The 17,687-nt window shown below is 38.9% G+C and overlaps 1 protein-coding gene across 10 annotated transcripts in view; it reads right to left on the minus strand.

The window, feature by feature from the left end:
• Agmo (alkylglycerol monooxygenase) overlaps positions 1 to 17,687 on the minus strand; it is a 302,211-nt gene that overhangs the window by 109,729 nt on the left and 174,795 nt on the right. For 2 of the 10 annotated variants that reach the window (XM_076550760.1, XM_076550755.1), the window contains one exon: positions 1,038 to 1,879. The exons of the other annotated variants lie outside the window; for them this stretch is intronic. In XM_076550760.1, the coding sequence (XP_076406875.1) occupies positions 1,866 to 1,879 (14 nt within the window). In that variant the 3' untranslated portion in view covers positions 1,038 to 1,865. Of the gene's footprint in view, positions 1 to 1,037; positions 1,880 to 17,687 lie in introns of those variants that run through there. 10 annotated transcript variants of the gene reach the window in all.

The raw sequence follows: 17,687 nt of genomic DNA on the forward strand, positions 1-17,687 counted from the left end.
TCACATCTCTGAATCTGTGAGATGAGGAACTAGGGCTTCTCAAGGAAGAAGTTTAACCGTAGACTTTCTGAAGTTTACGTGAAGCGCCTTCACTCTTCCCAAATCCTTCCCGTTCAAAACAACATGGACCCAAATACTAATGCTAGAAGTAAACAAGAGAGGAGACCTCAAGCCAAAAAAGTATATTTCAATAGGGCAGATTTCATCTGTTATATAATTTAATCTCCGTCAGGGAAGGCATGGAGACAGAAGTCAGGGAGTGTCGCAGGCATTAAGAAGCGATTGCTCATAGAGCAGGCTGTGTCTGGTGGCTCAGAGCCGTTCACGGAGATACTCAATGAAATCCATGCTACTCGGTTACTCTTCTCAGGCTCATACAGGACCGCTGCAGATGAGCAAAGATTTTGGAAAAAGAGAGTAGTGGAAAGACTGATGAAAGCCCCTACTGCCTGTAACACGTGTGCGGTGTTCCCCGAGAAGAGCGTCTATACTGTTGCAAGGGGGGATGGGCGAGGCAATTACAACCTGCCTGTTAGAAGCTTAAGGCTCCATCGCCCTAAGTTTGCACAAAGCCCCAGCTGCAGCAGCAGGAGCTGCAGCAGCAGCAGCCCTGAAGGGACACAATCTCTTTAACAGTCTGCCCCACCTGTCTGAGTGCCGCAAGTCAGAGGCAGCAGAGGCAGGCCAGCTGTTTCTCACATCTACCAGATCCTAACCCCTTTGACCAGGGACAGATAAATCAAGCCACCTGGACAACACCTTCCCAACTTTGAACTCCAAGAGGAAGCTTCTCTCCAGTGGCTTCTCAATCCCGGCAATTAAGTGGAGGAGGCAATTCAAGACTCTAAGGCAGACTTAGGAGAGGATTTGGGCTTACAATTGAGCAGTGACTGGGTCTGTTGAAAGCACTATGTTGGGGAAAATGTCAACTGGAAAATACTGTTTTCTGAAGTGCCTTAGAAATACGTTCATGTATAAAGAGAAGGTTTGTTTTATTTTATTTTAGTTACCGTTTAGAGAGAGTTCATGATGGCACATTCATATTTACATAGTGATCTTTATTACTGAGGCAAAACACATACACAGTAACATTAGTCATTTTCAGCATACAACTCTGTGACTTTTATACATGCACAATGTTTTGTGGGCACCTACTCTACCAACCTCGCAGGCACTTTTGTCACTTTAAAATGAAAAGGTGACTTTCTACACATTCCTGTGATTGACAAATATTGACAAGTTCTATGAGTTAATGTGAATGACAGATGAGCATCAACCTCTACAGCTCTGTCTTTGGTAGAGATTTAGCACAGAAATCAGGAGATTTTATCCTTACTAATTTTGAGACAAGTTTAAAGTAAATTAATAAAATACAGACAAAAGTCCTAAAGATGTGTCTGTGGGAGGGGGGATGGGTGGGGTGAGAGGTAAGATGTGTCTGTGGGAGGTGGGCTGAAAGGTAGGGGAGGCATGGAGGTAGGGGAGAGGTGGGAGGTTCTATAAAATTACTTGTATTTGCTTCCAGAATTGGCATTCCAGTTCTTTGACTCTTCTGGACTCTTGCAACTACCAGCCTCCTTAGCTCTCTCTGGGAAAGGAAACTCCAATCCTGAGCATTTCTACTTCCCTCCCCTTCAATTTACATGCCTCACCCATCCAAACAAAAACTGCATGGCACCCTCTTTACCTTCAGCTACCACACAGACACTTCTCTCAAAAACATGGAGAAGCAGAGGGCTGGCTGGTGTGTGGGCTGTCATTTCAGATCTGTAGAAAATTTCTCAACTGCCTAAAGCTTGCAATCACTTGGAGAGATTGAGTCTGTAGGCTCAGAGTGTGGGAATGATCACATCATGATTGGTGTGTTAGTTTTGGATCCCTGTGACAAAATATGAGAATTCATCGACTTGGAGGAAGAAAGGATTGATTGATTTTAGCCCGTGTTTTTTTTAACATGTTCTGTCCATGGTTAATAGCTTCTTTTGCTTTTGAATGTATGGCAAAGTAGAATACCCAGTTGTTGGGGAGCTCATGGAGGATCAAAGATATATACTATATGGAAGCCAGTAAGCAAAAGAGTAGAGGAGATGGGAGTCTCAATATCCTCTTAGAGGGCATGCCTGCAACATGTGACATTCTTCTATTGGACATCCGTCCTAAACATGATACCATTTCCCAGTTACATCACAACTTACGGAACAAACCTTCAACACATGAAACATTGACAGATTTCAAATTCAATTCAGTTCAGCTGTAGTGGCAACCCTGAGAAACTAGGGAAACCTTCCTTTTCAGCAGAGATTCCTTTGTCATAATGGCACATGTTGCTGGGTTGTCAAATGTCAGAATTAGGAAACCCATGGAGAAATTAATGACAGTAAAGATAAATGAATGAAATGTACTATTTTTCACTCCTATATGACATGCTTTTAAAAATTCTAGTAAAGTTTGTCACTCTTTAGTTTTTTGAATTATCAGCTTTATCTGTGGTGATATATTGTGTATTCTAATAAACTTGCCTGAGGATCAGAAGACAGACTCTACCACTAGATTAGAAATAGCGGCCAGGCATTGGTGTTGCACATCTTTAATCCCAGTACTGGGAAGCACACATGCCTTTAATCCCAGGATGTGATGTCTGGGCAGAGAAAGGTATATAAGGTATGAGGAAACAGAAACTCACTCTCTTTAAGCTGAGGATTTTATAGAAGTAAGAACTGGTGGCTGGCTGTTTTGCTTCTTTGATCTTTCAGCTTTCACCCTGATATCCAGCTCTGGGTTTCCTATTAAAAAGACCTCTAAGATTCGAACAACATTGATATGTTACCCTATATAGATATTGGTCCATTTCCATGAGAACAATAGCAATCAACCACTTCCACTTAATATTCTATATATATGAAACTGTACGGCAACAAACCAGAGTAACTTCACAGGGGGAAGTTATGGAAATAAAAGTACTTTATATCCATGCTTCAAGATATCCCCCACAGATTTGTTTTTGTACATCTAATTACAAGCACCTATACTCCACAAAACTGTTCTCTTCTGAAATCAGTATAGTATTTTTAATATTTTTAATGTCTATACTATACCACATGGATGACCAGACTTACAGAAGAGATTAAAAACAGCTAGCCTGCTGCTGCAAGCCACAATAATATGAAGTAGTATTTCAGCTGATTATGACAAGCTAATACCTGGAAGAAGCCAAGGGCCTTACAGAGGTCAAGCTGAGGCTCAAGGAGTCTTGGTGATATCGGCTTTTGATTATTAGCCATTTTCCTGCAATGAAATTTCTTTCATGATTTGTAGCCTTTTCATTCAATTTCTTTTCTAAGAACAGTGTGTTGAACATTTATTGGGCTCCATTTCCCCTCTACTAAAGGAATATTTAGATAGCCTTCTGTGCTAATAGCAGTATGCAGCCAGAACCCCAGTTTCAAGCCTCCCTGTAATTATTGTCATTAGCAGCATCCAGCCAGGACCATCCCTGGATAGACAAAAGTATGTTATCAGCGATACTTCCATACTCTCTAAGAACAGACTTAAGCATCCAGACTATCTGTTTGAAAAGGCCTGGTGGATGTTCTAATTAAGCTTGACTTTCTCCCTTTCCAAAGTCTTATCTCTAGCTTTATATCTACCTTTAACTATTAACTCAAAACTAAAGGATTTCTACTTACAGGTACATCAAACTGACTCAGGCTGCCCAGCCACTGATTCACTCCCCTGCCCTGCCAGAAAACTGCAGTAGCCAAGATAGCGTGGACAGACAAGGGGTCAAAGGAAAACAAGGCAGTTTTATTTTCACTCATCACTGATAGACTCCTAACACTTTAACTAACCACTTCTAAGAATGTAGTTGAGCACACAAAATCTCCTTTGTTCAGATATTCACCGAATTTAGCCCTCAGTTGACTTTATTCCCCATTAGTCACTTCCCTTTTGGGTTGCAGATGATGGCTGGCAATTACTAATCTTTTGTGAGGATCTTATTGCCCCTCCTTTTGACCCTGAGGGAATTCAAGCCTGGTGACCTTGCCTTAGCCAGAGCATTGCTATTGCATGGGTACATAACTGTAAACCTCAGAGATTTGAGGAGAACATTACTGAGGAAATGGAAGAACGAGATGGAAGATGAGAAAGAGTCAGATGGAGAAGAACTAGGTGGGTAAGAACGAGATGAGAAAGACCAAGATGGGGCAGACCGAAGATGAAGGAATCAAGATAGAACTTAGAGGGAACAGCAGAAAGATGCAGGGAGACGCAGGCAAGAAAGGAGCCAAATAAGAGAGCAAAATAGAAGCTGTGTAGAGAGAGAACTGACTCAGAAGAATAAAGTGAATGGACTAAACAATTTCCTGTACATAGATTTATTAGAGAATCCCTCAGATTAATCCACCACCAGTAGCATCTCTTCTGGGACTCTAGAAGAAGGCTATCAAGGGGCTGGACCCCAATAGCTTTCGATAGCCTGCCAACCACATACACTTCTATATTACTCTTTATTTTTAAGGGAAGTTTGTTAGGCAAAAATTTCCTCAAATGTTCTTTAATAACAATGTAGACCTTTTAAAAGCAACTTTCATAAACCATGACTAGTGGAAATACCAAGCAATTGCTGCATACAAAAATTACTCAGCTAATGACAAATGTCTAAATATGTAGCCTTTAAGTTACAGGACACCAGAAAGAGATTGTATCTAACATGCACACGAATGGACGCAAGTTTGATAGAAAAAAAGCCCAATGGTTGTTAAGACTTTAGGTCTCTTCTTACATGTGTTCACAATTTTAGCTACTTCAACTCCAGGATTCCACAGCTAGCAGATAGTGAGGGTCACAAATAGATAAACTAATAAAGCATTTACAATATATTTGTCAGTATTATTCATTGTGTATTATGTCACCAATGCATGCTAGCAATTATGTAATATCTTAAGAACTTAAATCAGTGTCTACTTATTTAATCATCAGTCATTTACTCATTCACTACTGTTTTCCTCTAGTTGTAACCTAGACTTCAGTGTACACTCTTGATTCTCCTATGCTTTAAAATAAAATTAGGCATGCTCATCTTCTCTATCTATCACTAAGCTCTATTTTTGAAGCAGTTTGACTCTCTGACTGATTAACCCTAATTATGGACTACCCTTCCTTCAGGTGTTAGTTCTAGGCAGAGATTTTTAAAATGTAAAATCATTAAATGGTATAAATAGGCAAGTAAATGAACTTAAAAGTAATATGGGTTAGTGCTGAAATTATTTTATATTTACACAAGTCTAGCTGGGCCATAAAAAGCTCCCTGAAGTATCTTCTCTCTGTGCAAGGTTGTCAGTTTTCATGGATGTCTCACAAACGTGCATCTCCACTTACACCCCTATCATTTCCAGACCTCTGCGCCACATACAGAGAGAAGCAATTGGCTGCACGTGCCTGGATTTCAGTGGAGATAACAGAACAAGGTTTATAAAACTCGCTGTCAACAGCGTTTAGAAGGCATTTTAAGTCACGGAGCTGGGAAACGTGTTTCCAATGACTTAAGAGAGGATAGCGGGATTAAAACAAAGCCATGGAGCACTGTGAGGGGTGGAAGGTTGGGAAGCAAAGTGGCTGCAGTGGCTGAGAAGGAACAGTCAGAATAACAGAACCTGCTAGAGCTCATTGCTTCGGAGAACAACCAAAGGATAAAGGAGAGCAAGATGAACGCTCTTGCTCCCTGAGGCCTTCCAAGTCCTATCTGCCTGAGAGTGGATGGGATCCAGATCCTGAGCCTCTCCAGCTCCAGTGCAGATAGCTTCCCGGTAACGTTCCCGGCCCCCCCACATCCCTCCCTCTTCCTGCCGTCAAGGACAAGTCAGGTTTGCCACACCAGACGGCTTCAGTGGACTATTTTTTTTTTCCGAGGGTTCATTTATGTTCCTCAAGAAAATTTCTCAGAATTATATTTGTTTTATGAATAAGAGATTTAGTTTGCTGTCCTGACTACATTTTATCTTTAAGAAGTTTCTTTTTCTCAATATTTAGACATGAAATTGTCATTTGTTTTAATCTATTAATCAAGATAGACATGACTTTTATTCTCTATATAGGAATACAGCATACTTGTAAACTCATGAACTGAAAGGGGACCTGAAGTCTACCCTTTTAACTGTCCGACCTTTGGTAAGATAATGGCCTCTCCAGGCCCCAGTTTCTTCATTTAAGAAGTGTGGTTGACAGCAAGCACAAGCCTCTGCAAGTCGGTGAGACCAGAAAGGACTGAATGCTGTGTCCTTTCCTTTGATGAGTGCTTTGATTTCTTTGTGTCATGTTCTGCATGTTACACTTTCAAAAATTTCCAACTATTTTATGTTTTCATATACCCACATTGGAAGCAGAATGTTATGATATCTGATTAGTCTCAGAAGGCACCACAATACAACTGTGTGCTAATGTGTATCTTGCAACTCATTGTTGGAAAATGATAAATTCTTTTTTCTAATACCACACAGCAATGTAGGTTCCAGTTAGTTACTTTTCAAAAGATAAAAAAGTGGTTACTTTTATCTTTTATGTGGTTGTTGACAAAAACAAAATAAGGGAAGAAGAGTTTATTGAAGCTTCAGTTTTGGAGGTCTCCACTCGTCAGCCAGGGAGGAGGCAAGTTTAGAGCAGTTCCCATCAAGCCAGGGAAGAAGCATAGACGGGAAATTTCGGGACTATGAACGGTGCCAAGCACATTCAGGGAAGGTCTCCTTCCTTATTACATTAACCCTAGAATCACCCTCACGGTCACACAAGACGCACCTGTTGATACTTTTTACATACTTTTCTGTCCATGCACAAAGACAGTTAGAATGAGTCATTGCAACCTTAAATGACAAAAAGTATTGATGTCTTTTTCCTAAAAACTTTTGCAGACAGTTGTCTTAGTGCTAGTAAAATTTGACTTTTTAAATCACCTTTATTTTAATTGACTTTTCAATATCACATTCTAATAGTCATGGCCTATGTCAAATATTTACTAGTTTCTTATCCAAATATCCTGTACTTCTAAGTAATACAAAATAAAGTTAGACAAGTCCAAATATTGAGATTAAAATGAAAGGCTTTGGGTAGAGTTAAAAGAATTTGTGGTAGATGCAGGTTACTTTTTTGGCAGTTATAATATCTTAGTTATTCAGAACTTATTACCATCTAGTAAACAAAAAGTATTCAAAAGCTCAAATTCCAAAAGAAATATTAGCTAGATAGCAACCACAACACCTTTGCAAAAGATGTGTTTTGCCTTACAGCCTTGCAAAGTGATTCTGAACCATGGAAAAGGAAAGAAGAGATACATTTGTTACTACTGAAATCGTGGGTAAAACCTGCCTTTGGGTAAGTCTTAAAGGAGCATTCCTTAAAAATTGAAATTTGCATTCATTCATGTACACAGAGAAAAACGAGTTTTCAATAAGTTTTTCTTTAACTGTGCATACAACTCACTGAAAACACAGGTATTTTCTTTTTATGGACATGGGGACCTAAAAATAGAAATGCTGGGCACTCAGAATGTGGCTTAGTGATGGAGAACTTTCCTAGATAGCAACTGCAAGGATGTGTGTGGGAGGGAAGAACAGAAAAAGGAACCAAGAAAGAAAGGAGGGATGGAGGGACGGAAGGAGGGAGAAACAAGCTTTCCAGTCACTAGAGTTGATACAAATTAAAAAGATAAAATTCCAAACTTGAACATAAATTTATTAAAAGTATTTTGGCTTTCCATTTAAAAATAATACATAATTTTGATAACTATGCTTGGAAGATATGTCAAAGTACATGACTTATAGTAGCCACTGTCATTTACCAAAAGAATAAATTACATAAACATGTGTTATAATTAAACAGTGCATTTCTTGAGTTTCAATTGTTTTATACAATGCTGATACAGCGCTGATGTTGCTGCTCTTAAAATAGGACAGTAGTTTCAGGTCTAGATTTTCTCATGGGAATAAATGTAACTTAAATTTATATATGAACACAGATTTTCTTGGCTATCAAAAGAAAACTTCTGGTTAATAAACATGGTAAGTCTACCTGGATATTTTGATGAGTCTGCAAGTCTCTCTTAATTGAAAAAGGCATCACAATTTTATCTGAAATTTTAACTTCACTCTTCATTCTGTAGGTTTTATGTTGATAGATAAACATAGTCTTATGTTCATGAGATTATGTTTTCTTGAGATGCAAAGAATGAAATGTGGAAACTGAGACAAATTCTCTGAATTTTCTCAGGTTCCTGGTCCCGAGCTTCCACCCTCCCAGAGTGACTACTCTGTCAAGCTGCTTCCATATCTTGCTGGAATCACTTGCTGGAATCTGATGTGTCTCCTTCCTCTTGCCTTTCTCTTCTTATTCCTTCTTTATTAAGCTACTTTTATTACTGTATTAAAGAGCACATCCAATAAAATGTGCTCCAATAAAATGAGTCTCCACTCACCAATGGCATCCTGCATGTTCCTCATCCATACACAATATTTCTGGAGTTTATTTTGGTTACTTTTTCTATTTCTATCATTTGCCTTTCTTTTATTCTCACATAATGTTATAGCTATGTAGAACCAACCATTCTCAATTCCTCACTGTTAGTTATTTTATCCCTTCCAATCTTTAAATTAAGCTACTTGGTTTAGATACCTCTCTCATGTCTCTAAGATGTGAAGAAATCATGGCGACCTCATGCTTACCACACACACACATCCACCTTGGAAATTTCATCATGCATGGCAATGGGTTGTTTATGCTCCCTTTATATCTTCATTCATATGACGTTGTGCATCATTTTAACACAGCATTACAATGACTACCTGATACTTAAAGACTGGTGTGGTGTCTAATTGTTTTTCCCTCCTTACTCTCTGTGTTGATTCCTGGTACTGATGTTATTGTTCTCATCATCGTGAATAGTAACAACCAGCAACTGTTTAAACTTCCGCTATTTAATATTTACTATTTAACATTGCCATAAAAATGAAGAAATGTTAAATATTTACCAAGTAAGCTAAGCTGTTTACTAAAAATATTCAAATACTACTTGCAACAATTCTAAGGCGCCCCTGTTATTTTTCTCCAAAAGACTTAAAACTTAACAATATTCACACATATGGTAAATATCAAAGTCTGAACCCAAATTAGGTTTGTATGAGCCCTGCCTTTGTGTTCATAGCCACTATGATAGTGATATCTCCTCAAAACTGATACTGAATAGGTATTCCTTAAGGCCATGAGTGATGCATGGATCTATGTAATACAAGTAAGTGATATGGACATCATCAGGTGTGCTTCAATAATAGTAAGATAACTCTTCCTAAACGTTCTAATATAATAACTGCTTTTACACAAAGAAATGATCATTTAAGCATTTAATGATCTTGAATGATCATTTTGTTGCTAACTGAAAGAGAAATGCTCTTTTATTGTTGGTGTATATAAAAAGTCTTACATTCAGGTACATTTTAGAATCCAGTGAGAGGATTCTTCACCATACAAAAGCTAGTCTGGAAACAGACACCTCAGACTGGATATGCTGTATATTAGTTTTCAATCAGCAATGTAAACAATAGAATAGAAGCGTTACATGGACTCTGCATTAAGATAAACCAAACTGCTCTTGGAAAGCCAGATGTAGTCGCTCCAGTTCCCACTGGGAAAGAGGGAGCCATACTACTTGGTCTAGGTCCCAAGTATTTTATTTAGTAAATAACTTTGGTCTTTGTACACTCATTTTTTCCTAACACCTATTTCCAACATTTAAACATTACAATGTTTCAAGTATGCTAAACTTGAGATTCAAATCTAAACAGGACATGTGCTAGTCTTCTGTCCTTAGGCTATTGGGTAAATCACCTCTCTCTCTCTCTCTCTCTCTCTCTCTCTCTCTCTCTCTCTCTCTCTCTCTCTCTCTCACACACACACACACACACACACACACACACACTATAAATAAATAAAGTTACATTCAGAACCAACTAGCAACTTAATATGAGACAAGATAATAATGTAAAAGTGTTATTCAACATTGAAATCTAAAAACCGAGTTGACTATATGCAAAATATGCTTTTGAGAATTTTACTTTAATGATGAAAATGGAATAATTTTTAGTATGAAATGAGTTGTCTGATTTGAACTATACATTCTTATCTTTTAAAAATTAGATCCAGTGGTTAATATTGAATGCTTTGGTGATTATGTTTCATATTTAAATGTACATATTACAAGTATTATATTTATTTCTTGTGTCCCCATAGGAAAATTACTTATAGATGTAGGCATTTGTGCAAAGTGAAGTTGTCAGTGTTTAAACAGCTCAACTGGTGAGAACTCACAAAAGCAGGTAGTTCTTCCTGTATTTACAGTCAGGTTTTAATTAGCGTCTTTAAACCTCTCATTTGTTTCCACAACTTAAAGCCACAGGGGTGTGTAATCTCCTTGTCCTCTGTTTGCCAGCTCACCTTAACGTCATATGGCCTAAAAGTATTCAAACCTTGCCTAGCATACGATTTCTCCTCTCAGAGCTCCTCCTCCTAACTCATTGCTGACCTGAGAAAGTATAGGCTCTCTGTGTGGCCAGACCTTTGATTTTCTCTAAAGCATTTAATATTCAATATCATCTTAATTTACCTAATTCTCTCTGACTTTATAACATAGTTTTATGAATAGAAAATACTTTTGCAGTCTTACAATATTTATTAAGTAACACGATGAATTTATAAATAATCTATATTCAAACAAACTATAAACAGACAATAATCAAAGAAACCTCATAAAACTACGGAATTTTCTAATAATTCACGTTTCTTCCTTGTGCTGAAAAGGTTCATCTCATTCTGGATTGCATGTGCATATTAGTTTCTGCCCAGTGTGTACATTTCTTCTGTACTACACCGCAAAATGAGAAATAGCTCACAGGATTTACTATTTGGAGAAAGACTAGCAAGAGTATTGATTTTGAAGAAAAAAATCGAATATATTTATCTTTAAATTTTTCAAGAAAACAACGTTCAGCCAGGTTTTTAAAACCTAAAATCTAACATTTTTAGTTTATTCAATACCATTTTAAATTTTAAAAGAAGTAATTTTGTGCAGATATAATGTACTTAAGGACTTGATTTAGCTTATGATTCCAGAGGTTTATTTCTGCCTTTACTTCTGAGGGATGAGCTGTTAAGTCAGTCTATTATCATCATAGCTTTGACACAGCAGATCAGGCCTGTCTTTACATCAGAAGTAGCTACTTCATGCCCTTATTCTTGGACAGTAAAGTTCACAGGTGGAAGGTGGGGAGGAAGTGATGTAAACACAATATTCATGAGCAAAATTCTAAAATAAAAATTTTAATTAAAAAAAAGAAAGCAAAGTTCATTCACTCATGGATTTTGAGCTCTACAAACATTTTCTTAGGGTAAATTGTTGTGGTCTGTGTCTTTTCTGACTTTCAAATGTATCAGGATGTGTTGTACTGGTAAGAGGGTTTATCTGAAGGGAAGAGAATGTAGAAACCCTGAACTCCCAACTCAAATGGGGCACTTAGTTTATTTAGCAGTCTTTTTCTCCCAAGTGCATCCTAAAGAGCTCGACCTTCAAAAGACACCTGAGTTGCTCAGCTGTGACTCCTCCCTGGAGAGTCTCCTATCAACATACGCTGAGAGGGAACCAAGTTCAAAGACACATGACTTAGACTATTACTGAGGAGACCCAAGCAAGTGAAATTGCATTGAATACAGAAGGAAAGTCAAGATTCAAGGAGGGAAACAAAAAAAATTATTTCAACAAAAAAAATTATTTCAACAAAAAAAATTATTGAGAATCAGGGCTCAGAGACTAGCTCAGTGACAGAGAGCATGCATGAATGAGGGCCTGAGTTTGAGCCCCAGAATCACCTTCACCCCATAAAAATGTAGAACATCTTGTGAAGGAATGTTATACATAAAAAAAGTTAATGTGAAATGTTGGGTAAAACGAATCATTGTGAATTGTACCCTAAGGCTGTAATACACACAATGCTGTGTATAGCCAAGTGCTTATTTTTTCAGGGCTGCTTTTTACTGGGGTTGGGTTAGAGATAAAGAAAGATAAACATCACCCTTGAAGGTTCTCCTGGAAATAGAAGAAACCTGACATGTAAGTGTCATTTTGGGTGGAAGAAAGGGGTTAAATGTAAGTGGAAATAATATACAAAATTACCAAGCACATTCAAGAAATTATCTAGATAATATTTGGTGAAATTTAAAAAAAAAAAAGAGAGTTGCACTGTATTTCCCACATAGTATAACTAAAAATATGGAAAAGTAAACCTGCCTAATGTGTTCTGATTAAACACCCGATATGTTTATTAGAAACCACTGATGTGTCTCATATTGAGATCTTCTGTGAATGACACTTCAGTAACTTATACACTATTTATATAAAAAGAGAATAGCAGATGTATGCCTCTGGTTGCCATTCCTGAAGGCACATGACCAGTAATTTAATCTTACTGGATGTTCTTTCTGCACACTTATCATCAGTTCTTGGCAATAAGATTCTCTAAAGCCGGGCGGTGGTGGCACATGCCTTTAATCCCAATACTCGGGAGGCAGAGCCAGGCGGATCTCTGTGAGGCCAGCCTGGACTACCAAGTGAATTCCAAGAAAGGCGCAAAGCTACACAGAGAAACCCTGTCTCAATAAACCGAAGGGGGAAAAAAAGATTCTCTAAAAGCTTTATTACAGACTTTTTCTTATTTAATCAAAGAAACTGGCCTCGATGTTCCAATATCTAATATTGGCCCAGTCTTCTTTCCTATAATCTCAATCGTTTCCTTTGACCTGAGACACCCCCCACCCCCACCCCCTGCCCCGTGACCTCTACCCTTGCCACCAAGGAAGTGACCCAAAAGGTGATTTTAAAGCAAGAAAACCGGTTTTCCTTCATCTGCTTTGATTCTTCAGTTATTTGGATTAATGTTCAATGTAGCAGAGGTAAACACACCAAAGCACAGCTACATTTTCACAAAACACCAGATCACAATCACCTCAATTGTGCCTTCCATGTTCTCACATACCGTAAAACAGAAAATGACATACCCAACTCCCACCCCCACTGTTTTCTGAGTCTCTGGAATTACATTCTTCTCCATAATTACATAAATGTGAACCCAAATAAACTATCTTTTTTTAAAGGTTTGTTAATTTATTTTATTTTATTTTTGAGATTATTATGATATAGTCACATTCTCCCCACCCTTTCCTCCATCCAAACTGCCCCATATACCCATCTCCAATTTCCTTCAGATTTCATTGCCTGTATATATGTATATACATAGATATTTCTAACTATACCTTGTTAAGTCCATATAATGTCACTTTTATATGTGTTTTCAGAACTCAGGGTTTGGCACTGGACAACCGATTTATCTGCTCTTCTCTGGGAAAGACCTCTCCCATTCCTAGCTTCACTCAGTTGCCTACAGTTCTTTGTGCAGGATTGAGGCCTCATGGACTTTTCTCCATCTGATTTGGCATGTCCACTGATATTGTCCTTTGTGCAGCTCAAGTTGGGGCAGTCATACTGGTGAGACTCTATGGGTGCAATGTTACTGATATTACTAGGAGACACAATCTCACAGCAAACTTCTTGATCCTCTAGCTCTATAAACTTTCTGGCCCCTCCCCTGTTCTACAATGTTCCCTGAGCCTTGGGTGCAGAATAGTTTTGTAGATGTATCCATTGGGATTGGGATCCATAACCCTGCATTTTTATTGGCCATGGTTTTGGGCAGTGGTCTCCATTGGTTGCAAAGATCAGACCTGCTCGACAAGGGGGAAACCATGCCTGGTACAGGAAACCTAGCTCACTGCTCAGTGCTGGAGAAGTCACGGTTGGTGGAGAAGAATCCCCCGCCACTCATTTACTAAGCCAGCATGTTCTCTAACAATCTAGAAACAGTATTCGTTTGTTTTTGTTTTGTTTTGTTTTTTGAGACAGGATTTCTCTGTGTAACAGCCCTGGCTCTCCTGGAACTTACTTTGTAGACAAGGCTGGCCTCAAACTCATAGAGATCCGCCTGCCTCTGCATCCTGAGTCCTGGGATTAAAGGCGTGCGCCACCATGCCCTGCTAACGTTCTTATAACGACAAATAAGTGTAGTCTTCACCCTTCATCAAAGAACTGTCTCTTTGAAACAAGAGACCTTTAATCTTTTTTAATCACGCATCTAGCATGGAATCTTAAACACAGAAATAGTATTAGAAAGTTCTTCATTTGCGGTTGATATATTGTGCACCCTAGTAAACTTATCTGGGGTCAGAGAATAGAACAGCCACTAGGTAGACATAGAAGCCAGGTATGGTGGCACATACCTTTAATCCCAGGAAGTAATGGCAGGAAGCAGAGAGATATATAAGGCATGAGGACCAGGAACTAGAAGGTTTTAGGCTTTTTAAGATTTTAGGCTTTTAGCAGCAGTTCAACTGAGATCCATTCATTCAGATGAGGACTCAGAGACTTCCAGTTTGAGGAAACAGGATTGGCTGAGAAGTTGGCGAGGTGAGGTTAGCTGTGGCTTGTTCTGCTTCTCTGATGTTTCAGAATTTACTCCAATAACTGGCACTGAGTATTTTTTTTTAATAAGACTGTTTAATATTTGTGTTACACTCATTCTCTTGATCTCGTGGATGATGAAACTGAGAATTAAGGAGCTTTTCTCTTAGTATTAATTTCTAACATTTGTGTATTTAGAATCTGAGTCCAGGTTTTCTATATCTCAAAGTAACTTAATATTGGATTAAGGCTAGGTAGATACTATCAGAGATAAACACAGGAAGAGACATTAACTTATTATGCTGTATGTGTATACCAGGTCCCTAACAGAGATTCCCCAGTATTGGATCTTAATAGGAAATTCGGCTTGCATAAGATGCAGCCAGTGTAAAAGTCTGAAAATTGTGCATAACCATCTACATCATCTCTATGAACAGCCTACATTTGCCAATGCGTTAGGATTGTGTAAAGTGTGTAAAGAAGGACACACTAAGTACAAAGCGAATTTACAAGTGGAGTGGAGAGTTTCAATCAGCCACTCTGCGTCAGCGGCTACTTTTCTCTGAATTGCGCTCCCAAACGCAGTTGGATACTGTTGCTGCCGCACCTGCTGGAAGCCCCCTCATAACTGAGGGTCAGAAAGAGCAGATCTCTGTTTTCTCCTGTCTTAGACTTTATGGCTTCCCTTGCCATCCTCCCTCCAGCTGCTATTTCTAAGTGCTGGAGTTTCATACCGACCTGAACATCTTTAAGAAAGGTGATATAGGGAATGCCCCTCCAGGAGTGGACAAGCTGGTCAAGATTTCCTTGTTGTAACTGTTTGCACAAGTAAATCCTAGAATATCTTTAAAAGTTGAAAGTGGGGTGGAAAAATGGCTCAGAGGTTGAGAGCTCTGGCTGCTCTTTCAGAGGTCCTGGGTTCAATTCCCAGCACCCACATGGTGGCTCACAGTGATCTATAATGAGATCTTGTGCCCTCTTCTGTATTATTAATACATACATAAATACATTAATCTATTTCTAAAAGTTGAGTGTGACTTTTTCTCTTAACTATAGAAAGCCTGCCTTATTGGTGACATGCTGACCATATCTGGATATCAACAGTCATAAAGGGGGCATTATTTTTAAAGGATCAGCTTTGTTCCGGTTGTTACCAGTATGTGTCACTTTGCTCTGGAATTGGTTAGGCACAATGTGCCCTTTAGCCAACTTTATGTCAGTGTGCCATGCATCAGAAATTCATATAATTCCATGACCTACCAAACTTCTGTTTAGGAATCGAACTGATGGTGGGCAGTTTCCTCACAAGAAATAAATGTAAACCTACCCCTCTTGTTCTGAAATAGATAACACAAGAGGGCACAGCACTGCGCACCTCAACCACTGTGTGCACAGCAATCGCAATACTTTGGGGGTAACAGCAGGTGAGAACTATTTTAATTTACAGAGTTGGCTAGACAGCTCAGGATTTAAGAGCACTCTGGAAGAGCTTGGTAATGCAGTTCCCAGCACCTGCATCAGATGGTTCACAACCTCCTGAAACTCTAGTTCCAGAGAACCCAATGTTCTCTTGCGGCTTCTGCAGGTACGAAACATGCATACATATGTACATGGAGGCTCATATGCATAAAATACAAATGAAAACATGTAATCTGCTTCCATTTTGACTGTAATTAGCATATCTGGGGGCTAAAATGCTGCATGAGTGGTACGATTGGTTGGCAAAGGGGGTTGACAGCATTCCTTGACGGAATAAACGATCGGTGAGCTGACGAAATCTTCACTTGGTAGACTGTTTTACTAGACAGCGATAGAAATGAAACTAAACTTCCAGTGAGTATGTCTGTCACATACCAGAGGAAAGGTAAGGCATGATGGTTACCAAAGTTTAAATTAAATGTTACTGCATATGCATGTGTATGTATGTACAACTATCAAGTGTTAAAAGTGAAGGTACACTGTGGATTGATAGCTTCTTGCTATTATATAGCAGCATATTAATTAAGTAATGATAAAGGCCCAAATCACATGTAAATTAACATCTACAAATAAATAAAGTGTTCTGTTAATTCACATTATTTAAGAAAGTGGACCCTGACTTCCATTAATCTTGACTGTTTTCACTTGTGAAGCCATTACCATGACCGGAGAGATAAATGCGTCTCCCCCTTTCCCTTCCAGCAAGAACATCCCTGTTCAGATGTCAAACCTTTGGGGACAACCTCTCGAGGAAACAGCAGATCCAGTACAGATCTTCACTCTCCTCATTATGAATGAAATAAACATACAATTCTAATTTAACTTCACTTTCAAAGGCACACAAGATTGTCTCTCAACATGTCTTGCCTATTAAAAAAAATTTTATGATGGTAAATAAACCCTGGAAAATTCCTCCTCAGATTTTACCACCCGAAAATGCAGCTGTTGGCCGCCACTACCACGGCCTCACAGCTCTAAACTCACGTGCAAACCTCATCAAGGGCAGACATTTCTAATTGATTCCAGAAGGATTTCTTTTGCTTAGATCAGGGGGCAGAGGACGAATAATGAGCAGCTTTTCAGAGGGAATTGGGGGTTAGATTGTTGAGCGGAGAGGGGTGGGGGCTTTTAAAATCTTGGGCTTGGCCCGAAATGCGTCGCAATTTTACGGTCCATTGGCCCGAGCATCTGGAATGAGGCATTCTGGCCTTGTGGTTAATGATGGTGCAACTGCTTTTCAGACCACGGAGAGCCCAAACTAGCCTTTGCCATGTCCTTGTTGAAACCATGGGATGCTCCGCTAAATATTCTATGCCTTCTCCCTATGGAAGGATACCATTCAGATCTCAGGTCTGGAATGTGAAATCCTGTCCATCATGGATCCTCACCTATTTTCATCATTTTAAAAGTACACATAAGGAAGCAAACCACACATTAGAACATGCATGTGTTTAATTTCATGTGTGTTGACAAGGTTTTCTATCACAAGTTTGCGTTTGCTTTCATTTAAGGCCTTCTTGAGAATGCATGGGGAGTGTTGGATGCTCAGGTCATAAATCACAGCACAGAGCCAGGTACGCTCAGGAGAGGAGGCACAATGTGAGGCTCTTTGTTATTTCAAATCAGGGACAGGTGATTATGTGGGAAAAGGTGTGTGGGAAGG

The sequence above is a fragment of the Peromyscus maniculatus genome, chromosome 14, assembly GCF_049852395.1.
Source record: "Peromyscus maniculatus bairdii isolate BWxNUB_F1_BW_parent chromosome 14, HU_Pman_BW_mat_3.1, whole genome shotgun sequence".
In the NCBI taxonomy this organism is placed as follows: domain Eukaryota; kingdom Metazoa; phylum Chordata; class Mammalia; order Rodentia; family Cricetidae; genus Peromyscus; species Peromyscus maniculatus.